Source organism: Rhinoderma darwinii, chromosome 2, assembly GCF_050947455.1.
Source record: "Rhinoderma darwinii isolate aRhiDar2 chromosome 2, aRhiDar2.hap1, whole genome shotgun sequence".
In the NCBI taxonomy this organism is placed as follows: Eukaryota; Metazoa; Chordata; class Amphibia; order Anura; family Rhinodermatidae; genus Rhinoderma; species Rhinoderma darwinii.
In genome coordinates, this window is record NC_134688.1 from 337,869,445 (window position 1) to 337,895,010 (window position 25,566).

General features: G+C 44.3%; 2 protein-coding genes across 6 annotated transcripts in view; one reads left to right on the forward strand and one right to left on the reverse strand.

Moving 5' to 3' along the window:
- Window positions 1-25,566, reverse strand: part of LOC142743191 (complement receptor type 1-like) — a 228,807-nt gene that overhangs the window by 49,968 nt on the left and 153,273 nt on the right. For 2 of the 3 annotated variants that reach the window (XM_075853687.1, XM_075853688.1), the window contains 2 exons: window positions 24,011-24,190; window positions 10,951-11,145 (listed from right to left, as the gene is read on the reverse strand). In XM_075853687.1, coding sequence (XP_075709802.1) covers window positions 10,951-11,145; window positions 24,011-24,190 — 375 coding nt within the window. The remainder of the gene's footprint in view (window positions 1-10,950; window positions 11,146-24,010; window positions 24,191-25,566) is intronic. The other variant, XM_075853689.1, reaches the window with a different exon arrangement.
- Window positions 113-24,061, forward strand: LOC142743193 (uncharacterized). Of its 3 annotated transcripts, none has more exons than XR_012881517.1 (3): window positions 113-193; window positions 12,914-13,153; window positions 23,979-24,061. XR_012881517.1 is itself a non-coding variant. In XM_075853691.1 (3 exons), the coding sequence occupies exon 3, from the start codon at window positions 15,432-15,434 to the stop codon at window positions 17,622-17,624; it is 2,193 nt and encodes a 730-aa protein (XP_075709806.1). In that variant the 5' UTR covers window positions 113-193; window positions 12,914-13,482; window positions 13,958-15,431; the 3' UTR covers window positions 17,625-18,589. The 3 variants fall into 3 exon arrangements, 2 of the variants coding, with proteins under 2 accessions (XP_075709806.1, XP_075709805.1); XM_075853691.1 differs by lacking the exon at window positions 23,979-24,061 and adding an exon at window positions 13,958-18,589 and having other exon boundaries at window positions 12,914-13,482; XM_075853690.1 differs by lacking the exon at window positions 23,979-24,061 and adding an exon at window positions 13,958-18,589.

Consider the following 25,566-nt stretch of genomic DNA (forward strand, 5'->3'; position numbering starts at 1 on the left):
GAGAAATGTTCCTCCCTCTGCACTGCTGCGTGAAGTGAGCGCTGATTGGAGGAGAAGCAGGTGCTTCTGTCTGCTCCACCAATCGGCACAGCCTGTACTGCAGTGTCACACACACACACTCAGCACCTCACGCAGCTCTTTCCTGCTGTGCTGCTGCCCCAGTGAAGACTCCTCCACGGAGCTCCAGAGTCAGGTAAGAGCAGAGGCTTTAGCTTAATCTATGTTTATTTATGTGCTGTGTGAGGGAGGGGGAGAGAGGGGGCTGTATTTGATGTGTAACAGGATGTTTTTTTTTTAAAAGATCGATTTTGTGGGGGAGGGAAGACTAGGTTAGAGGTACTTTGAGTGTGTATTTTTTACAGATCGATTTTGAGGGTGAGGGGACATTACCCTAAATGCTATAGGAGTGTGGGGGGATTCTTTATAAATGTATTTTGTGGGGAGGGGGACTTCTGTATAGTTTATTTTGTGGTATAGGAGCTTATTATGAATCATGGGGGAGGGGAACTTAGCGTTATGTATGGGGAGAAAGGATTATTTAGGGTACGGCCACACGGAGCGGCCCTCACACTGTCGCAACGCGGCCAACAACCGCGCTGGCACTATGTAGGAGCGGCTGTCCAATACCTCGTTAAGGGGTATTCCGGTTACACTCGCGTGCGCACTGCCGCTCCATTCATTCTCTATGGGAGCGCCGGAGATAGCCGTGTGCAGTGTTCTGCTTTTTCCGGCGCTCCCATAGAGAATGAATAGGAGGTAAGTTGTTGTAATTTGCAAAATCGTGCGGCCATAAAGGGTGTATTAATTCATGGCCGCACATTAACGCGGGTAAACCGTCCCTTTATCTGCAAAATCGTGCGGCCATTGATTAATACACCCTTTATGGCCGCACGATTTTGCAAATGACAACAACTTATCCCTTATTTATTCTCTATGGGAGCGCTGGAAAAAGCAGAACACTGCACTCGCCTATCTCCGGCGCTCCCATAGAGAATGAATGGAGCGGCAGTGCGCATGAGCGTGTAACCGGAATACGTGCGGCCACTAACAGGCTGTTTGACAGCCGCACTGAACATGGTGCCGGCGTGGTTGTTAGCTGCGTTGCGACCGTGTCAGGGCCGCTCTGTGTGGCCTTACTCTTAGGCTGGATTCACACGAGCGTGTGCCTTTTGCGCACGCAAAAAACGCGGCGTTTTGCCTGCGCAAAATGCATTTGCACAGCTGCGTGTGTCAGCCCGTATGATGCGCGTCTGCGTGCTTTTTGCGCAGCCGCAACCATTATGACACTCCATTTGGATGTTTGTAAACAGAAAAGCACGTGGTGCTTTTCTGTTTTCATTCATCCTTTTCACTGCTGTTGCGCGAATCACGCTGTTCGCACGTTAGTGCTTCCATGTGGCATGCGTGGTTTTCACGCACCCATTGACTTCAATGGGTGCGTGATGCGCAAAAAACCCTCAAAGAACGGACATGTCGTGACTTTTACGCAGCGGACTCACGCAGCGTAAAAATCACACACATGTCTGCACGGCCCCATAGACTAATATAGGTCCGTGCCACGCGTGTGAAAATCACGCACGTTGCACGGACGTATATCCCGTTTGTCTAAATAAGCACTTAGAGATAATATATGTGGGGAGAGCAACTGGATTATAAGGGTAGGAACACACAGGGCGGATACGTAAAACGACACAGTGTATACGTCCTGAGAACCGCAGGGAATTTCACCTGAAAAACGGCACCAAATTTTGGTGTCGTTTTTTGGGCGGAAAGACTGCAGAAATAAATTTAAAAAAAAGCTAATACTCCCAGCCGTAGTCCCTCTCTCTGAGCGTAGCCCGGCCTCCTGCGATGACGCTGTAGTCCATGTGACCGCTGCAGCCTTTGATTGGCTGCAGCTGTCACATGGGATGAATTGTCATCCCTGGAGGCCGGGCTACGCTCAGAACAGAATACACATCGCTATGACTACGGCCGGGTGTATTACCTTTTTTTTTCTCATTAGAGATTAACGATAAGCAAAGTTTTTATCATTGATCTTCCCCTTTGTTAACACTGACCAAATATCATTATAATTGGTCAGAAACTGGCGAATCATGATGATAATTGGCTAAACTAAACAGGCCTTTAATGGGGGTATATTCAGGCTTAGTGCCTAGGGCAGCGTGAGTTGTAAATACGGCCCTGCTAAAGACGCAGATACTATTGAACACTATAGCAGGCTGGTGGCACGGTCTACTAGGCTGGTGGTTCCCAACATGAGGTTCCCATGAGAACCCTCCAGGGGTGCCGCGACACTCCTCTGGACAACTGCCAGGACGTGCTTTCTCTCCTCCTCCTCATAGCGCAAAGTGGATGTGAGGAGGAGGAGGAGATTTTTTTGCAGAACCCTGTAGATAGCACCCCCCCCCCCCCCCGACTAAATGGACAGAGACGTCAGGGGCTTCTCCTGGAGTGGAATCCCCGGTCACGGCGTCGGCAACGCTGAGGACAGGGATTCCACTTCAGGAGTTAGTTGCCCCTGATGTCACTGTTCACATATGGACAGAGACATCAAGCACTCCTTGACGGAATCCCCAGCCACAGGGAGCTACAGTGGCGCTATCTACAGGAAGGGAGTGCTACCTACACGGGGGCTGTGTGGCACTACCTACAAGGGGGTGTGTGGCACTACAAGGGATCTGTGTGGCACTACCTACAAGGGGGCTGTGCGGCAAGGGGGGGATTTGTGGCACTACTTACTAGGGATGCACAATGCATCGAAACTTCGATACTGTGCATCCCCAAATGGTTCGAGCCACACAGCTAAGTATAGTAATACATGATGAATGAGAGCGGGGCTGCGGCTGTGTAATACAGCCATTGCCCGGCTCCTGAGTCCTGACAAGAGCGCGCCGCGAGGATGATGCGATGCGGCCAGCGCTGCACTAATGAGCGGCGGCACTGAAGACAGAACATGGCGGCCGCACTGCAAAACACCCCCATGTTCTGTCTTCGGTGTCTGCGCTGCCGCTCATTAGTGCAGCGCCAGCCGCATTACCTCATGCTGATCGCGCACGCACTTCTGTCAGGAGCGGGGCAATGACTGTATTACACAGCCGCAGCCCCGCTCTATGGAGATCCGAGAAACCGCTCATCTCCGCTGCTATTCTCCTGAATGCTGCGATCAAAGCTGACTGCAGCATTCAGGGGAAAGTGAGGAGGGGGGATTACCCTTGGATCGCGTCACAGGGAATTCCTGTGACGCGATTGAGGGCCATACCATATATGGGCAGACAGCTCAGGGTCCATTGAAGGACCCCAGGGCCGTCTTACCATATTTCCTGTTGTTAGGGCATACTTAGGTATGTCCTAACAACTGCCTGTGTGCTATACAAACACCGGCTAATGTACTGGCACATATCTGATATATGCGAGTATATTAAAGTTTAAAAATAAAGTAAAAACATAAAGTAATGTTAAATGTAAAAAAACACACATACACCTTTTTTACAATAAGCATTAAAATAAGTCTCAATACATAAAATATACACATTCAGTATTGACGCGGCTGTAATAATCTGCACAACTATTTTTTTGCGTCATTTATGATGTGTACTCTGTAAAAAAACAATAAAAAAAACAATAAAAAAAAACTACTTTCACTTATTAATGTGAGGCACGAGGTGTGATGAATTTAACCTCCATGTGCCTCAAATTAATAGTAATTAACCCCATCATGTACCTCACACATTAACCCATTATGACTGAGAAACATGATGGGGTTAATTACTATTAATGTGAGGCACATGGAGGTTAAAGAGGCTCTGTCACCAGATTTTGCAACCCCTATCTGCTATTGCAGCAGATAGGCGCTGCAATGTAGATTACAGTAACGTTTTTATTTTTAAAAAACGAGCATTTTTGGCCAAGTTATGACCATTTTTGTAGTTATGCAAATGAGGCTTGCAAAAGTCCAAGTGGGTGTGTTTAAAAGTACAAGTCCAAGTGGGCGTGTATTATGTGCGTACATCGGGGCGTTTTTAATACTTTTACTAGCTGGGCGCTCTGACGAGAAGTATCATCCACTTCTCTTCAGAACGCCCAGCTTCTGGCAGTGCAGATCTGTGACGTCACTTCCCCAGGTCCTGCATCGTGTCGGACACATCGGCACCAGAGGCTTCAGTTGATTCTGCAGCAGCAGCGGCGTTAGCAGGTAAGTCGATGTAGCTACTTACCTGCAAACGCTGATGCTGCTGCAGAATCAACTGTAGCCTCTGGTGCCGATGTGTCCTCGCTCGTCTGACACGATGCAGGACCTGTGAGTGACGTCACAGCGTGATCAGGCAGAAGCTGGGCGTTCTGAAGAGAAGTGGATGATACTTCTCATCAGAACGCCCAGCTAGTAAAAGTATTAAAAACGCCCCGATGTACGCACATAATACACGCCCACTTGGACTTTTACTTTTAAACACACCCACTTGGACTTTTGCAAGCCTCATTTGCATAACTACAAAAATGGTCATAACTTGGCCAAAAATGCTCGTTTTTTAAAAATAAAAACGTTACTGTAATCTACATTGCAGCGCCTATCTGCTGCAATAGCAGATAGGGGTTGCAAAATCTGGTGACAGAGCCTCTTTAAATTCATCATCACACCTCGCGCCCCACATCAGAAAATGGAAGAACTTTTTTTTATTACCGTTGGCAAAGTATCGTTTTGGTATCGAAATTGCAATACTACACAAAGTATCGGTATCGAAGTCCAAATTCAGGTATCGTGACATCCCTACTACCTACAAAGGGGCTGTGTTGCACGACCTACAGGGGGCTGTGTGGCACTACCTACAGGGGGCTGTGTGGCACGACCTACAAGAGGGCTGTGTGGCACTACCTACAGGGGGCTGTGTGGCACGAACTAAAAGAGGGCTGTGTGGCACGACCTACAAGGGGGCTGTGTGGCACGACCTACAAGGGGGCTGTGTGGCACGACCTACAAGGGGGCTGTGTGGCACGACCTACAAGGGGGCTGTGTGGCACGACCTACAAGGGGGCTGTGTGGCACTACCTACAATGGGCTGTGTGGTACTATCTACAGAGGGCATCTGTGAGTGGCGGGCTGATGGTCATTTTACTGTGAGTGGGGGCTGATGGTAGTTTTACTGTGAGTGGGGGGCTGATGGTCATTTTACTGTGAGTGGGGGCTGATGGTAGTTTTACTGTGAGTGGGGGGCTGATGGTAGTTTTACTGTGAGTGGGGGGCTGATGGTAGTTTTACTGTGAGTGGTGGGGCTGATGGTCATTTTACTGTGAGTGGGGGGCTGATGGTCATTTTACTGTGAGTAGGGGGCTAATGGTCGTTTTACTGTGAGTGGGGGGCTAATGGTCGTTTTACTGTGAGTGGACGGGCTGATGGTCATTTTAGGGTATGTTCACACGGCAGCGTCCATTACGGCTGAAATTACGGAGCTGTTTTCAGGAGAAAACTGCTCCGGAATTTCAGACGTAATGGCATGTGCAGGCGCTTTTCGCTGCGTGCATTACGGATGTAATTGGAGCTGTTTTTCCATGGAGTCAAGGGAAAACGGCTCCAATTACGTCTCAAGAAGTGACAGGCTTTTCTTTGACGCGGGCGTCTCTTTTACGCGCCGTCTTTTGACAGCGGCGCGTAAATAAAATGACCGTCGGCACAGAATATCGTAAGACCCATTCAAATGAATGGGCAGATGTTTGCCGACGCTTTTGAGCCGCATTTTCGGACGTAATTCGGGGCTAAAACGCCCGAATTACGTCCGTAAATAGTGTGTGTGAACCCAGCCTTACTGTGAATGGGGGGCTGATGGTAATTTTACTGTGAGTCCCCCACAGGTGGTTTCCACCTCTGACCTCCAATTGAAATTAATAGTAGGAAGAAAATAGCTGTGGCGCTCGTTTGGAGCTTTTTTTGCTGCGTCTTTTGCATTCGCTTCAACGGCTTAAAAGAAAACGCTAAAAAAAACCCATCAAATAACGCTGTCAATTCAAAAGCAGATTTTTTCTGCCTTACAAAAAACGCTGTGTGAACATACCCTAAGAATGTAGTGCTTATTTTTAGCTATTTTCTGTCTTTCTCTAAACAATTTTTGGTAGGGGGGCCCTGAGGATTTTTTTTTTTCCAGGGGTGGCTCAAGTCCGAAAAGGTTGGGAAACTCTGTAGCAGGCTACAGCTGCGCCTGCAGCCTATGAGGCGCAGGGACAGGATCCCTGCGCAGTAGGCGTGATGACATCTCTGGATCAAGCCGGCCTACGCAAGGATCCTGTCAGGTGGAGGTGGGGGGCAGAATGGCACTGTCTACAAGGGGGAGGTGGGGGCTGTATGTCACTTTCTACAATGGGGAGGTGGGTGCTGTATGACACTGTCTACAAGGGGACGGTGGGGGGCACTGTGTACAAGAGGGAGGTGGGGCTGTATGACACTACAAGGGGCAGATGGGGGGCTGTATGGCACTACAAGGGGCAGATGGGGGCTGTATGGCACTGTCTACAAGGAGGAGGTGGGGGATTATGGCACTGTCTACAGGGAGGCTGTACGGCACAATCTACAGGGGGCACTTTCTACTAGGGGGGCTGTGGGTGCATTATACTCTGTGGAGGACATCATTCTGTGTAGGGGCACTACAGGGGGCAATATAATGTGTGTGCCACTTAGGGGGCATAACACTGTGAGGGCACAATTAGAGGACAAAATACTGTGTCCTTGAAGGCGTTATAATATATTACATTATTAAATATTATTATTATACTGTGTGTGGGGCACTAAAGGGGCATTACACTGTGTGGGGCACTAAAGGGGCATTACACTGTGTGGGGGCACTATATAGGGCATTATACTGTGGGGAGGAATTATGCTTTTTTATGGGGATAATTTCGCACAGGGCGCCATCTACCCTAAGGCCGGCCCTGGATATAAGTCTGGATACCCCTTTTTTTAGCGGAATTAAAAAGTAATATTCTTTGCCTTACAGTACAACCAGATAAAAAATGTCCACCTTTTAATACAACTTCAATTATTTAAAATTTGAATAGGTCCTAAATTCTGTGTGGATTAATTTTTTTAATACATCTTTATAGCAGTCGGAGTTCTGTTTTTCAGATACACAGCTTCAAATCCACTGCATAGGAACTTACTTTAATACAAACATTGAACTCCATTATAACATGGTATGCAGTAAGCTCCTAAGCTCCCTCTAGTGGCAGCTACCAGAAGTAAAAATGTGATTACTTAGCTATCTGTCTATGCAGTAGATTTGAAGCTGTGAACCTGAAAAACAGAGCTCTGACTGGTATTAAGTTACATAAAAAAAATTAATCAGTACAGAATATTGAACCTAAAAACTACATAGTGTAAAAAGGTTGACATTCACTTTAAGCTATACATTTTTTTTACAATAGAAGTTAATGGCAGATCTATTCAACTGTTTAGATATTTAATCGAGAGGTGTACACCAATAAGAATATAGCAAGCACTATGGAAAACCAGTTCAGGGGTCCATTACGTGAGTCTATCAGTACAAACCAACTTATTATTATTAGTACATCTAATTAAATAGGTCTCCATCGCAGATTCCTTTAACATTTTCTAGCAAGATTGGTACAAAAGACCAGATGTTTAGAGAGTAGCGCCTGAATGTGGATATCAGGAGAGTGCTCCTTTTATTGATTTCTTTGTAAATAGATCTATCAGAATGGTGACATATTCTAATGAATGGAACTTAGGCCCCTTTGACAGCACGTTTAAGAGATCTACTCCCTTCTTTTTTTTTTTATTGAAAAGGAGGACTACATTTTGACACGTGGTAGTGGGTAAACATTATCTAATGTTTCCTTAGGTAATTTCCCCTTCTCTCTTGTTTTCTGATACAGCCTCGGTTAAAAAAATTTTGGGAAAAAAGAAAGACGTAGCGGAGTGGATCTCCAAAATGTGATATGAAAAGGGCCCAAAAATATTGTCATTCATTTTTTTTTTATTTAGGGTCATATGGGGTTAAATTATATAATGATATTTCTAGCATTATTTTAGGATTTAGGATTAGTTTACAGGCCAGCAGAATCAACATAAAGAAAATATTTGTAATTGGGGCCTTTGAGTATGTAGCATCATTTCTATGGGTCCTCTGCTTATCAAGAACCTGTGTACACACAATGTCCGTTACATTAGTACTTAAGCAGGGCCGTATTTGCCACTAGGCACTGGGGGTGTAGTGCCTAGGGCATCGAGCAGGGGGGGGGATGCGGCTGCAGAATCATGTTTTTTTCTAATTGAACTTGTGACCTGACTGGCCAGCGATCAGATCAGGTCACTCACAGGGCAGGGGGAGGGGGTGCACTTTTTCCAGCGCTCCTCAGACTGTAAGACACGCCCTCTGTTATTGGATTGGCCAGAGCAGTTGTGGCCAATCCGAGAACAGTGGGCGTGTCTTAGAATCATAGTCTAAGAAGCGCTGTGGGGAACGGACAGTAGATCAGGAAGGCGCCGAACAAGGTCCAGGGCAGGTATGTATAAATCATGTATTGTCTAATGCAGTGGTTCTCAACCGGGATGCCGCAACACCCTGGGGTGCCATGGGAACCCTCCAGTGGTGCCGCGACACTCCACTGAACCACTGCCACGGCCATGCTCTCTTTCCTCCTCTAAGTGCATGCGAGGAGGAGATTTTTTGCAGCCACATAGTAGCGCCCCCCCCTTCCTGTACATAACACCACTGTAGCTCACTGAAGGAGACAAAATCTTCCTGTGGCCAGGGATTCAGCTCCTGGTCGTAGCGCTTGATGTCTTTGTCCATATATGGAGGGTGACATCCCCATCCACAGCGTTGCCGGCGCAGTGGCCGGTGATTCGGCTCTAGAAGATGCTCCTGGCGTCACTGTGCAATGGACCAAGACGTCAGGGGCTTCTCCTGGAGTGGACTCTCCAGTTACAGCGTCTGCAATGCTGTGAATGGAGATTCCACTTCAGGAGTTGCCCCATAGCTCACTGTCCATAGATGGGCAGAGACCTTAAGCACTACGACCAGGAGCGGAATCCCCGGCCAGAGGAGGGATTCTACTCCTTCAGGGAGCTAAAGTAGTGCTATATACAGGAAGACACCGTTTTTATTTTCAATAAATTGGTTAATGAGGCTTGTGTGTGGGTTGGTTTATTTCAAATATATATTTCTGTGTTTTTTGTTTAAATTTATTACTACTGCCTTAGTAATGGCGGCTGTCTGATAGACAGCGTCCATTTCTAAGGCGGGGCTTAGTGTTAGCCGGTGAAAGGGCTAACACTAACTCCCTATTATTACCCCGGTACCCACTGCCACCAGGGGTGCCGGAAAGAGCTGAATGCAATCCAGTATCCGACCATCTGAAGTAATGGTCAGGCACTGGGCCGGCCGCAGGCTGGTATTATTAGGCTGGGAACGCCCAAAAACAGTGGGCCTTTCCACCCTGGTAATGCTAGGCTGTGGCTGCTTTATTGTATCTGGCTGGTTATGAAAAGCAGAGGGGACCCTACATAGTTTTAAAAAAGATAAAATAAATAATTGAAAAAAAAACCATTTGTGACACTAATAACTAAAAAAGCAAGATCATTATAAGGGTATGCTCATACAGAGTTTTATGCAGGCAGAAAAATGTGCCTAAAAACAGTAGCAGCAGAGTGAAAAAAAAATCTCATCCACACGCTGCATAAAAAACCCACCGAAAAACCATTCATAAATTGACCTGCGGTGCGTTTGTTTAATCCGCAAGAATGTCAATTTATGCTGTGGGATCGCTGGTTTTCTGTTGCAGGTTTTCTCCATTGAATTCATTAGTGACATTGGAGAGGTAAAACCTGCAACAATTAGCACATGTTGCGATATTTGCGGCGGAAAAGCTGCCTTATCGGGGGCGTCAGCGCTAAAAGTGCCCAGGGCAGCACCAACTTCAAATACGGCCCTGTACTTAAAGAGGCTCTGTCACCAGATTTTGCAACCCCTATCTCCTATTGCAGCAGATCGGCGCTGTAATGTACATAAGAGTAACGTTTTTGTTTTTTTAAAACGAGCATTTTTGGCCAAGTTATGACCATTTTTATATTTATGTAAATGAGGCTTTCTAAAGTACAACTGGGCGTGTTTAAAGTAAAAGTACAACTGGGCGTGTATTGTGTTCGTTACATCGGGGCGTTTTTACTACTTTTACTAGCTGGGCGTTGTGTATAGAAGTATCATCCACTTATCTTCACAACGCCCAGCTTCTGGCAGTGCAGACACACAGCGTGTTCTCGAGAGATCACGCTGTGACGTCACTCACTTCCTGCCCCAGGTCCTGCATCGTGTCGGACCAGCGAGGACACATCGGCACCAGAGGCTACATTTGATTCTGCAGCAGCATCGGCGTTTGCAGGTAAGTAGCTACATCGACTTACCTGCAAACGCTGATGCTGCTGCAGAATCAACTGTAGCCTCTGGTGCCGATGTGTCTTCGCTCGTCCGACACGATGCAGGACCTGGGGCAGGAAGTGAGTGACGTCACAGCGTGATCTCTCGAGAACACGCTGTGTCTTTGCACTGCCAGAAGCTGGGCGTTCTGAAGAGAAGTGGCTGATACTTCTATACACAACGCCCAGCTAGTAAAAGAAGTAAAAACGCCCCGATGTAACGAAAACAATACACGCCCAGTTGTACTTTTACTTTAAACACGCCCAGTTGTACTTTAGAAAGCCTCATTTACATAAATATAAAAATGGTCATAACTTGGTCAAAAATGCTCGTTTTAAATAAAACAAAAAACTTTACTCTTATCTCCATTGCAGCGCCGATCTGCTGCAATAGGAGATAGGGGTTGCAAAATCTGGTGACAGAGCCTCTTTAAGTACTGATCTCATTTATGCTGTGTTTAATTTTAACTTTTTCGCACATTCACCTTTAGTACTAAACTAAAGAATAATTACACATCAGTACTTACTTTTACAGAACTCATTAGATGTTTTTGACCATGTGAAGTTTCCCAAACAAGTTATAGTATTTGTAAAGCTGTAATCCCGATAAAATCCAGGTCTGCAGATGTATTGAACAGTTGTGCCAGCAAGGAATGTTACCATGGCTTGAAATTGAAATGCCAATTGAGCAAAATCCAGGCCAGGTGGAGCATTACAAATGCCTGTTGTCAAAATAGCTAATTATTAGTACACATAAAATAAATTTACTTCTGGAGACTGCATTAATCAAATCATACATGGTCCACAACTCCAGGGCAAACAATCCCCCCCCCCCCCCAACACACACAATTATTATTACCATTATCATTATTGCAAGTACAACAATACCCAGTTCAGTAATGGGTCATTACCAGCATATGCTGTTTTTTCCCCAGTAATCCAGTGGCACATACTGTATCTATGCTGTGATAACACAGTGGTAGTCCGTGCTCTGTTCTAGTAGTTTATTTTGTGGTAGTTAAGCCGAAAAGAAGAATACCAGAAATATAAAGGTCATTACATTAAATCATAAACTCAGACATTTCCACGTCTTGCAATAAACCGATAAGTCTTCCCTGAGTGCTCATAATAAAGACCGATAATCAATATACCAAAAAAATAAAAATTTCTTTATTTAGACACAAACAGTTGCACAAATCATTTTTAAAAGCACCCATAAAAACACATAGTACATGAATTTGTACAAGAACAGGACAGTGTATTAACGTAATACTGGGCATACATGGTGGTGAAATAAATCCAAGTCACTAAATACCATATGTTACCTGTCACATATACATCCAATATAACAACAAATTACATACGTAAAGCCAAGGTAACCAAATATCTATGTCTTTACCATGTCATTCAAAAACAGAAGCCCACCCACCATAAGCCATAGTAGCTGCCTATGCACTGTCCAGCACCCCAATTATTTTGTGGTAGTAACTATGCGAATTTGCAAGGGATCAATTGTAAGACTGCAGTTATGTAGTTATACTGGTTCCTGCATGTTAATATCACTAAGCTGGCAAGAGCTAACTTACTCAAGTCTCAATACTTCATATATGTAGTGTATACAGCTTTTATACATGCACGATTAATGGCAGTACATTTAGGAATGTTGAGTAGAGGGGCACAGGTTTTGCACTGGGGCCCACGAGTTTGAGGTTATATTTCTGGTGAGCCAAAAGAACAGTGGAAAGTCTCTGTTAATCCAGGCCCTTGAAGTTAAGTTGTATAATGCTCAGTGCTTGATGGCCCAGTAATGCAATGTCTAGTTTAGGGAATCTTAGAGTTTTTTTTTTTAATGTTTTAAACATAGGGTTTGACGGGCTTCAAATATAAAAACATTTGCAATATACTGACCTTACAAATTCTTTTTCCACACTGCAGCAATTTGCTGGTACCTGGTCTTAAATATTTAGAAATAAATATGATGACACAATGTCTATTTGATGCAAAATGGTAAGATAAATATTTTTACACATTTTATAATTTTTATATTATAAGCCCATAGGAACCTATTCTTAAGACATAGAAAAGATTTTTGTGCCTCAAACACAGTAGTTAAATGTCCATCCAACTTTGATAGGATCTACAGAAAACTTTAATGCTCCATGCACACGGCCGTGCCCGTAATCACGGCCCGCGATTAAGGGCCGCTCGCATTTACGGGCAGTGTTCCCATACAAAGTATGGGAGCACGGCCCGTAAAACACGAAAAAGTGGACATGCTCCATAATTCCCGGCACACTTCTACGGCACGGACACCCATCCGTAGTGATATGGAAAGGTGTCCGAGGCCAAGTTCTTCGTAATGGTGTACTATCTCTTTAAGGTCTGCCTAATAGTAACTGCAGTTGAAAAAATACCGTAACAGTAATTTGCAATAAAAATGTGATGAATACTTGCAGAATACAATGTTAACTCTTTATAAACTTGTCCCAGTTATTCAGAAGAAGGAAACTGAATCACCTATCAGAATGCCACTAATATAGAAGAGTCTCCTGGTCTCCTCTTTTATTTATCCCTTCTGTCTGTTCTGTAAATGCAAGTGGAGCGATACCTCAAGCTGCTGGAGTCTGCTGGGAGAGAGCGTGCACGTAAACCCGCAACCTCTAATCCGTAACCACTCTGGTCGACAGAGTCTATGGATTCTCTAAGGTATTCGCCAGAGCTGACCGCAAGGTGAGATGAACTTTGCTGCTTAGAACCCAAGTTAACTTAACAGAGTGTAGTTTTGGAAAAGAGGTGCAATGCAGGCAAACTTGAGCTGGAAACCAGACAGCTGGTAGGTTAACTGAAAGTCCAGAAACTGAGTAGAGGTAATCAGACAAGCCACGATCAAAACAAGTCGGAAGAGGATTATCAGAATTGGTAGCCAGAGGGTTAACAAGAGACAAGCCGAGGTCAGTATACACGAGGTCCAGAAATCAGAAATGCAGGAGCAGTCAGAAGCTTGATCAGCAACCTGGAAATAGGAAGATTCACAAGCAAAGACAGGTGGGAAGAGACAGGTATAAAATATGTTGGAGAAACAACTCAAGCATGCCGAGTCCGTTTAAATAAACACAAATCCACTATTAGAACCAAAAGATTGGATTTACCAGTGTCATCACATTTTGTTTCAGCAGGACATGTGGTCAACGATCTAAAATTTTGGATCGTTGACCACATACCTATACACCGGAGGGGTGGAGATCGAGTCTTGAGACTTAAACGTAGGGAGCTTGAATAGATCTTCAAGTTAAACTCCCTATCTCCACAAGGTTTGAACATCGATTTCAAGGTTGGTGCGGCCATGAGGTGTTGACAACACTTCTCCGACTGCTATATTTTCATCTCACGGTACCTTGTTTGATCCATAAGTGTCATTTTTCTTTGTATGTATCAGCTGAACACATTTTTGAGTATATGTTGTATTGCGAAATTATATTTATTCGTAGTATATATTATTTTTATCTTTTATTGTCTTTTCAATATCATTTGCAGATATATCTTGCGGATTGGACCATCTCCCTGAGTATTCGGAAACCTACATACACCTATTCGTGCCACATATATGTATTCCGTTTATCTTATATGTCTATTTTTGCCTTTTAGTGCCAGTGATATATACCGCTTTATTGCTAAAGATTATGCTGTCTTCGTCTTTGTTACACTTGAGAACAATTTGAAAGATGAAGCATTTCAAAATATTGATTGTTATTTTTTGGAAATGTATTTGACTGAGAATATTTCGCCCAGGGGTCTGAGAATACTTTTTTATACCCCTTACCAAAATGATCCACAATTTAGCCTTAATTGGCTAGATCATGCAAAAAGCTGCTCCATGGGTTTTTTGAAATTATTGCTGGCCAAAAGACAGGCCAGTTGTAATTTATTGACTTCGAATATAAACTCAACTCAAGGTTTTTTCTGAACATCCAGATTTTATTAAACTGGAGTTATCTACTAAAAATCGACTAAATGCATTTGAAAAGGATTTAATTATCAGAAAAAGCAAAAAATTGAAAAGGGACAGACAGGATTACCAACTCAATAGATCAGGGGACTGGAGGGTTAGCAAGTCTGGTCAGATCACACAAACACCTTCAGATACCTTAACAAACAAGGTCCATTTTAGTTATGCTGACCCCCATGACAAGTCAGTTACTCAGATTAAAAATAGTACTTTTTATAAAAATAGAGGCCCTACAACTAGAGTGACCAAAACCACACCCATGTCTCTTTCAGTCAAAACTACTAATAGGTTGCCAGCATTGACCCCTACTCTGATTGTTAATCAGGTCATTCCATTTCCTAAACATATACCCACCCTTACTAGTCTCCCTATGGGTTCCATACCAGTGCATGCATTCAAATCTACAGATCTTTTAGCTCATCTTAAACTGCTCAATCTAGCACCTGACACTCCTCCATCGTCACCTATGCAATCTCCTCTTTTTAATGATTCTATTGATTTTTTAGCCCCAACTTATATCCCTCCTACTTTATTAGAATTATCCCTACATGACACACAGTCAATCACTGACAGTCCGGATAAATCATTTTTACAGCCCACCCACATTCTAAATGAACAGTCGCAATTCATGGATAACACTTTATCCACGGTCTCTTTTTTAGGGCTCCCCCCACACATCACGGTACCTCCAGTCACTCCCATTTCACATTCACAGGAAATTCTTCTACCATATCTCAAAAGTCCCAAGTCTCAGGCAATAACATCTTTTTTTCAAAAAATCCAAAAAATTTCAACATAAAGAAAGCTAGAAATAGATTTAGAGGATGTAGAGGTGGGAAAAACAGACATATCAAATCTATCCAAACTTCCAAAGAAACACAGACCAAAACATTAAAACTATTCAATCTTTCCAACTATATTCTCAAGGACAATGAAAATTCACTTCTATCCAAGGGGTTGTCCTTTTGCCCCACTTCTAAGCCTGATGGTTTTAATTTATTTATGGATTTGAATAGATTCATTAGAAAATTGACTTTACTCAGACATTTTTCATTGACACCTAACGCAGCCATCTTGACAGGTCCTCCTAGTGACAACTCCCCTATAGGTGTACCACCACCTGTCCAGGTGGATGTACGTTCCAAATCATCTTTCTATCCCTTACACCACAGAGGTCCTTATTTGGATACATTTTCTACTTTGGTTGGTAATGATCTAAAATCTTTGGAAAAACCTAATATGACAAATGACAATCTTTCTTCTTGCGAAAGAAGGGCAATGAAATCCTTACAGAATAACCATCAGATCGTGATACGTTCAGCCGACAAAGGAGGGGGTATCGTCATTCAGGATCGTTCAGTATACATAAAAGAAGCATATAGAATTTTATCAGATACAACTTTCTATGAGAAACTGGTGAATAACACCATACCATCTGATCTCATTGAATACAATCATCTTATTGGGTCAGCATTCACTAAGGGTCTTTTATCAAAAAAAGAGAAACAGTTCTTATCGGTTTCATTTCCTAATACAACTTTTTTATACCACTTACCGAAAATACACAAATCTGTTTCTTCCCCACCTGGTCGGCCTATCATTTCAGGTATAGGTTCCCTCACGAGTAATTTGTCCCACTTTATAGACTTACACCTCCAGCCATTCGTCCTAGAATTACCCTCCTTCTTGAAGGATTCCTCACAGCTCATCAGAGATCTTAATAATTTTAATGGTAGTTACAATTTCAGTAAAGTGAGTTTTCTCACAGCAGACGTATCTGCATTATATTTGAACATTCCTCATACTTTAGGTATTGAAGCCATGTCCCACTTTTTATCTTCGGAAATTCGTATACCAATTGAACAAAACAACTTCTTATTACAATGTATTGATTTTATCTTACAACACAATACTTTTATGTTCGAAAATAAATATTACCGTCAAATAAAGGGATGCGCAATGGGTTCTAGGTTTGCCCCATCCTATGCAAATCTTTTTATGGGCATGTTTGAGGAAAATTATATCTGGTGTGAGCATCCATTTAGGGAAAATATACTTTTATATAAGCGTTTTATTGACGATTTGTTTTTTGTTTGGAGAGGGGATGAGGCCTCAGCCACTGCTTTTATTGAATTTTTAAACACAAACACTTTTGGTCTTAATTTTACCTATACATATTCGGGAGAAAAAATTTATTTTTTAGATTTAACTAACTGCAAAAATGGTGACACATTCACAACCAAAACACATTTCAAATCAGTGGATGTAAATAGCTATTTGGATTTCACCAGTGCCCATTACCCTCCGTGGCTCCGGAACGTCCCATTCGGGCAATTCCGGAGAATTAGGAAAAATTGCTCGAATTCAATTGATTTTAAAAAGGAATGTTTGATTTTAAGCAAAAGATTCAGAGAGAAGCACTTTCCGACTAGCCTAATTGAAGGAGCACAATTAAAAGCGACAAAAATGACTCAAGAAGAGTGTGTAAAAGTAGCGGAAATAGATCAAGCTGATCATTTTGATTATAAATACAATTTTATTACAACTTTCAATGCTGGGAGTAAATTTATCAGGTCAATCCTTGGCAAACATTGGCATATCCTCTGTAACGATCCAGTCCTAAAGGGGTTACTTCCCCCTTTACCTAAGGTTACATTCAGAAGATCAAGAACCCTTAAAAATCTATTAGCCCCAAGTAAATTGCACAACAAGGGCATTCCTAGTTTTTCGGCACTTCAACCACCATTATTAGGCTCATTTCGTTGCGGGCAACCTAGGTGTATGTGCTGTTCCAGCATCACACACAAGATGACTAATTTCACGTCTACAGTCACATCAGAATCTTTTGACATCAAGAGTTTTTTAACTTGTGTCAGTGAATATGTAATCTACCTCTTGCAATGTACCTGCAAGCTACAATATATAGGACGTACCACCCAAACCCTACGGAAAAGGATTAATAACCATAGGTCAAATGTCAGCAGAGGTTTCGCCAAACAAAGTGTATCCCGACATTGCTTATATAAGCATAATTGCAACTTTGACTGTATAAGCATCACTCCCATTGAGCAAATACCTGCAGATTACACCAATAGATTCTTATGCTTAAAACAGCGTGAGAACTATTGGATATACAAATTGTGTACACTTCACCCTAAAGGCTTGAACGATATTAGTGAATCCTCCTTAGATTAGATCATCATCCAATTATTCAATATTTGGTTCATTTATAAAATTTATAGCGTTTTTAATATCATTCGCCCGTTTTGCCGATTCTTTTGAAAGGTCTGGCTACCCTTCGCATTTTCCATGTGTTTATGATTATTTATTTATTGATTTATCAATACATTGGTTCATATAGTATTATAGTGTTATGGTATAAATTATTCCATCAATTTAACATATTCCCTAGGTACCTATCCTTAGAAAACTATCGTTGCCCAGACTACAAAGACGCCACTTGTTTAGCCGGCCTGGCGTTTCGCTTGTATTTTGTTTTCTTATGAATGAATTCTTGATTTTTTTATCCAGAATAGTCTGACTAAATTATTGAAAGCAATTTTCGTTTTTTATTGATTGAGCAATATTTGGTTCATGCATATATTTTATAGCATTTTTTATATAGTTCTCCCGCTTTGCAGTTTTTTCTATTTTTGATTGCTAATTAGATTTTTCTTTAATAAGAATAAACAGTGGATGCATTATTATCTATATTCCCCATTTTACCCTTAGTTATAAATTACTAGATCAGTACGTTTTGACTGCATGATTTCAGCGATATTGTGTTTTTAATACGGCTCACACTCCAAACACCAATTGAAATTGACTGTTTAGTAGTATCTGTTGTCTTTTTACACAATTGTCTCCTATATTTTAAATCCATTTTAAATTGATCACATATGTCTCTTTTATCAAATTTATATATATTGTATTTATCAAATTTGGTTGTCTTTTTAGCGGGATTTCGTCCGTTTCTCTTTGTAGGAGTTCCCCGTGTCCCCTCCCTGTCTCCTTTCTGTGATTGGTTGATATTTTATTACCTACTTGTATATATATATGATGTTTCTGTTATGTGTTCATGGCCTGATGAAGACGCAATTTCTGCGTCGAAACGCGTAGCCTATCATCAACACTTCAATAAAAACCCACATTGGTTTAGCAGCGCCTTTTATTGGTCCTTTTTTCCTCTTTCCTATCTTTGTTTGTCCTTGGGGGGCAGTGGCGTAACTACCGCCGTAGCAGCAGTAGCGGCTGCTACGGGGCCCGCGGCATGAGGGGGCCCGTGTCGCCCGTCGGCACGGGCCCCCACCATGGCCGGAGGCTCCGCTAGCAGCCGCTATGGCTGCTACAGCGCGACACCACTGAACAGTACGGCAGAGCAGGGAGGTATCTCCCCGCTCTGCCATTAAGCAAAAGACATGTATCCCCTATCCACAGGACAGGGGATACATGTGTGATCGCTGGCAGCGATAGGGAGAACGGGGGACTGAAAGTCCCCTGAAGTTCTCCATCACAAACCTCGGACTTCCGGGGTCTGTGTCGGCAGCTCCGTAGAAATGAATGGAGCGCCGGTCCCGCTTGTGCGCATGCGTGACCAGCGCTCCATTCATTTCTACAGAGCTGCGCAGACGCCGGAAGTCAGAGGTTAGTCATGGAGAACTTGGGGGGACTTTCAGTACCCCGTTCTCCCTATCGCTGCCAGCGATCACACATGTCTCCCCTATCCTGTGGATAGGGGATACATGTCTTTAATTAGGACACACTGTAGGTCGCATTTTTTTGGGAGGGGGGACGCTGTATGGCGTTCTCTACAGGGGGGGAACGCTGTATGGCGTTCCCTACAGGGGGGGGACCCTGTATGGCGTTCCCTACAGGGGGGGGACGCTGTATGGCGTTCCCTACAGGGGGGACGACGCTGTATGGCGTTCACCACAGGGGGGGGACACGCTGTATGGCGTTCCCTACAGGGGGGGACACACGCTGTATGGCGTTCCCTACAGGGGGACGGACGCTGTATGGCGTTCCCTACAGGGGGGGGATGCTGTATGGCGTTCCCTACAGGGGGGGACGCTGTATGGCGTTCCTTACAGGGGGACGGACGCTGTATGGCATTCCCTACAGGGGGGGACGCTGTATGGCGTTCCCTACAGGGGGGACGATGCTGTATGGCGTTCACCACAGGGGACACACACGCTGTATGGCGTTCCCTACATGGGGGGACACGCTGTATGGCGTTCCCTACAAGGGGGGGGGACACGCTGTATGGCGTTCCCTACAGGGGGACGGACGCTGTATGGTGTTCCCTACAGGGGGGGGACGATGTATGGCGTTCCCTACAGGGGGGGACGCTGTATGGCGTTCCTTACAGGGGGACGGACACTGTATGGCGTTCCCTACAGGGGGACGGGACGCTGTATGGCGTTCCCTACAGGGGGGGACGCTGTATGGCGTTCCCTACAGGGGGCGGATGCTGTATGGCGTTCCCTACAGGGGGGGGCTGTATGGCGTTCCCTACAGGGGGGGCTGTATGGCGTTCCCTACAGGGGGGGCTGTATGGCGTTCCCTACAGACCTCCCCTGTAGGGAACGCCATACAGACTCCCTGTAGGTAACGCTAGACAGCCCCCTCTGTAGGGAACGCCATACAGCCCCCCTGTAGATAACGCAATACAGTCCCCCCTCTTGATAACGCCATACAGCCCCCCTGTAGATAGCGCCATACAGTCCCCCTGTAGATAGTGCCATACAGTTCCCCCTGTAGATAGCGCCATACAGCCCCCCTGTAGATAGCGCCATACAGCCCCCCTGTAGATAGTGCCATACAGTTCCCCCTGTAGATAGCGCCATACAGCCCCCCTGTAGATAGTGCCATATACCCCCCTGTAGGGAACGCCATACAGTCCTCCCGTAGATAACGCCATACAGCCCCCCCGTAGATAACGCCATACAGCCCCCCGTAGATAACGCCATACAGCCCCCCGTAGATAACGCCATACAGCCACCCTCTAGATAACGCCATACAGCCCCCCTCTAGATAACGCCATACAGTCCCCCCTCTAGATAACGTCATACAGCCCCCCTGTAGATAGCGCCATACAGTTCCCCCTGTAGATAGCGGCATACAGTCCCCCTGTAGATAGCGCCATACAGCCCCCCTGTAGAAAGCGCCATACAGCCCCCCTGTAGATAGTGCCATACAGTTCCCCCTGTAGATAGCGCCATACAGTCCCCCTGTAGATAGCGCCATACAGCCCCCCTGTAGATAGCGCCATACAGCCCCCCTGTAGATAGTGCCATATACCCCCTGTAGGGAACGCCATACAGTCCTCCCGTAGATAACGCCATACAGCCCCCCCATAGATAACGCCATACAGGCCCCCGTAGATAACGCCATACAGCCCCCCGTAGATAACGCCATACAGCCCCCCTGTAGATAGCGCCATACAGCCCCCCTGTAGATAGCGCCAAACAGCCCCCCTGTAGATAGCGCCATACAGCCCCCCTGTAGATAGCGCCATACAGCCCCCCCTGTAGATAGTGCCATATACCCCACTGTAGGGAACGCCATTCAGTCCCCCTGTAGATAACGCCATACAGCCCCCCGTAGATAACGCCATACAGCCCCCCGTAGATAACGCCATACAGCCCCCTCTGTAGATAGCGCCATACAGCCCCCTCTGTAGATATCTACAAAGGGGGCTGTATGGCGTTATCTACAGCTGGGCTGTATGGCGTTATCAAAAGGGGGGGTTTGTTAAAAAGGCACTATCTACAAGGGGGGTGGGTTGTGTGACACCCAGGGGAGGGGGGGCCCCAGTCAAAAGTTTGCTATGGGGCCCAGTCTTTCCTAGTTACGCCCCTGTTGGGGGGGTATACATACACTGTGATGGTGTCTAATTTTGATATATTAAATTCATGCTAGTGTCCGGACTCTCTATACCTGCTTCAATTTAATGTATTGGATTTCAGGGACATACCATTGTTTCCCTTTTGTTCTTATAGATATCCCATCATTTTATCTTTGTATGGCATGTATGGCCTCGGCAGTCCCCTGTTCTGATGCGGCTTGACGGCCAATCACGGTTTAACAGCTTGCCAGCACTAATTCTAGCCCTTTGCCATCTTTCAAGATGGCCACCGTGCGAGTTTTCGAGTAACTGAGCATGCGCGAGAATTACAATGCGTAATCTCGTGGGATTTCGGCACATATCGTCAGATGTGACTTACTTCCGCATATACACGTGGGATATACCCAGCTGTTGTATTGGGATACCGTAAACACACCAGGAACAGGTCCCTCCGCCCTCTGCAAATGATAGTAGGTAATCTATTTTTTAACATGTACACCTGGGTGACATTTATTATTCATTGATTGTTTACACTTGGACTGTTTTTTATCGCATCAGTCCCTTATTAAACTATATACACAAACACATGTAATTATCACCCCTATCCATGTTTGTATTTTAAAATTGCTTTATATGTTAGTATTTGCATATTTATTTAACACTTTTTACTTGATTACAGTCTTATTGCTTAATGACTCTGTGAGTCCTTAAAGAGGCTCTGTCACCAGATTCTCAAATCCCTATCTCCTATTGCATGTGATCGGCGCTGCAATATAGATAACAGCAACATTTTGTTTTTTTTTAAAAACGTTCATTTTTGGCCAAGTTATGAGCTATTTTATATATATGCAAATGAGCTTTGAAATGGACAACTGGGCGTTTTTTTTTCGTCATGTCCAACTGGGCGTGTATTGTGTTTTTAACTGGGCGTGTTTATGTGTATGACGCTGACCAATCAGTGACCAGTCAGCGTGATACACTCCTCAACATCTGCACGCTCCTCTCCTGAAATATTCTGTGCTGCTGTGAACTCTGCTCTTACCATTACGTAGCTCTCAGTCTGTTACCTCTCCTCCACTCCTGTCCTCAATAACACCTTCACATGATTGGCAAGTCACCACCCCTCACAAGATCCTACTGCACGGCTGACAGCCGTGAGCTTTATAGCTAACAGCACGGTTGTGTTGGAAGCGCGCCCTGCTGTGTCTCACTTAGCAGCTGGGTGTGTTCCCCTCATCTAGCTGCTACGTTCTATCCTGATCGCCGGTGAATTCTCCGTGCGGTCTTCGCAGTGCTGCTACCCCGTTTACCTACGGGGTCAGGATCCTGTTTTTTTTAAATGCTGCTGGGGAACCTGCTCGATCCACTATATAAGGCTGCGCCTCCATCCTCTTCTGCCCCAGTCACTTATTCCCAAGCACTGTAAACTTTCAGATTGGTTGAGCATTTCATTGAATTCAGTCTTCTACTGCTTGTCTGTATGTTCATTACCCTGCACATAAACCAATCACGTTCTCCCAATATTCACAGCGCAACCAATCTGAAAGTTTACAGTGCTTTGGAATAAGTGACTGGGGCAGAAGAGGATGGAGGCGCAGCCTTATATAGTGGATCGAGCGGGTTCCCTAGCAGCATTTAAAAAAAACAGGATCCTGACTTGTCCACAGAGTTTAAGGCAGCACAGAGTATTTCAGGAGCCGCGTTCTGCTCCCGTAGGTAAACGGGGTAGCAGTACTGCGAAGACCGCACGGAGAATTCACCGGCGGTCAGGATAGAACGTAGCAGCTAGATGAGGGGAACACACCCAGCTGCTAAGTGAGACACAGCAGGGCGCGCTTCTAACACAACCGTGCTGTTAGCTATAAAGCTGATGGCTGTCAGCCGTGCAGTAGGCTCTTGTGCGGGGTGGTGACTTGCCAATCATGTGAAGGTGTTATTGAGGACAGCAGTGGAGGAGAGGTAACAGACTGAGAGCTACGTAATGGTAAGAGCAGAGTTCACAGCAGCACAGAATATTTCAGGAGAGGAGCGTGCAGATGTTGAGGAGTGTTGACTTGACACTGATTGGTCAGCGTCATACACATAAACACGCCCAGTTAAAAACACAATACACGCTCAGTTGGACATAACGAAAAAAAAAAACGCCCAGTTGTCCATTTCAAAGCTCATTTGCATATATATAAAATAGCTCATAAATTGGCCAAAAATGAACGTTTTTTTTAAAAAAAACGTTACTGTTCTCTACATTGCAGCGCCGATCACATGCAATAGGAGATAGGGATTTGAGAATCTGGTGACAGAGCCTCTTTAAATACTTGGTTTTTGTATGTGTTTTACTATGCTTGAGAAAGATCCTGAGGGATTGAAATGTTGCATGGGTGATTAAAGGTTTTCACAATTTTGGAAGTGCTGCCTCCTTGTCCATTTTTCTGTCAGGTATAAATACACGCCCACAGCAGATTGGCAGAAGGACAGAGAAGAGAGATAGGCTCAAAGCAAATGAAGAACCACCCAGAAGCTAGACATGTTGTCATAGCAATCTTAAGAGAACAGGAGTTTTCCCAACAATGTCCCCATTCTAACAATAGGTGGTACCCAAGCAGTCGGACGTCCTCCAGTCTAACATTTATCACCTATCCTGTATCCTTTAAATGACCTTTGTTTAAATGTAAACTTCCTAAACCTTATTTCTGAACTTCCAGCTCTATAACGGAAATTGACATGCTTGCCTTACCTCTGCATCCTGGTGACTGATAATTCCATCTTCCATCATGGAGACAGGTAATTGAAGCTTGACCAACAAGCTGAAATCCTTCATTACAGTCATATGTAATAGTATCGTTGTAAATGTATTCTTCCATTTCGGGACCATACCACCCATTTTTTACATATTCTGGGGTAGCGCAAGTTTGAGCTGGAAAAAAAATCAAATGTATGTATACTTTTTAGGCCCAATATAGTTATATAGGACAATTTGTGATATTACAAGCCTAGCTTTTACTTGTAAATTTATGTTTGATTAACCATGTGGAAAAAAAGTCACTTGTGATTTTTAAGCCTGTATGGACCAGATATCACTTACTCAATAATTTAGTTTCAAAAGGCATTTATTGGTATAAAAAATAAAGTAGGAAGCATACAAACAAATTTTTTTTACCAATCCCCGCACAGGGGAATAGAATGGAGATGAGCTATTATTAAAAAGGGGCAATGGTAGGGAGGAAAGGGGGTAGGAGCAATATACAGGAATATTCAAACAATAAAACAAAAACAAGAGCCATGATATCAATATCCACAAGTAGTCACTTGATTACAGAAATAAAAAAGCATCCTTGTATCCATATTGTACAATACACCTATATATAAAGGTATTAAAACAAAATATTTACAAAGTAATGGTATATTGGAAGTCAGGTGCATGAGAGGAGGAGAGCCATGGGTCCTAGACCGTATGATAGAGTTCAAATGAGTCAGTTCTTATAGCCTCTTACTTCTCATATATAGCTATACGATTAATTCTTCTAAAAACAGCAGAAAAATGTAAACCTACAGCATGCCAATGTGAAGCTATGTATATGCGAGCCGCTAGTAATATATATTGGGCAAGCTTAAATTTGGAGTTGGGCATCCGGGGAGGGACAGCCCCCAATAAACATGTAGGTAATAGTTTCGGGACCCTAAACTGACATATGTCGGAGATTAAAGTACAGACTTCTGTCCATAAGGTTGAGACTTGTGGGCAGGACCACCATGTATGATACATAGTACCCTCGGGAGCACAACCTCTAAAACAACCAGCAGAGACCGTAGAATAAATGGCGTAGAGGTGCGCTGGAACATAATATGCTCTATGCAGAAGTTTTGTCGATGTCTCAACCAGGGAGACCTGCCAACTACCCTTGCTTATCGTGACACAGCACTGTCTCCATTGTGCGGTAGAGAGTCTTGTGCTCATGTACTCCTCCCATTTCAGCATATACGGAAGTTAAGCATCAGGAGATGGTGTATTAAGAACACTACAACATAGACAATAAACCTATTCGAAATTGGAGTATTGCAGACCTGAGGGAAACCGCGGAGAGTGACGGGATTGAAGACCTTGTTTAATCCTAACCAGGCGCCAAAAGGAGTAGGGAATGGTATGAGAAGAGAGAGAGATTCTTCAGAGTAGTTGGCAGGGGTGAAGCCATTCACATCAGTGCTCCCAAAGAATATGGAGCAAACTGGGCTAGTTCTAAAGAGACCCAAAGTGGTGCCCTACCTCGTGGAAGATGGGTTAACAATAATTGG

Excerpts from the sequence above, each read along its gene's own strand:
- LOC142743193 (XM_075853691.1), top strand. The coding sequence starts at position 15,432 with ATGGATTTGAATAGATTCATTAGAAAATTGACTTTACTCAGACATTTT.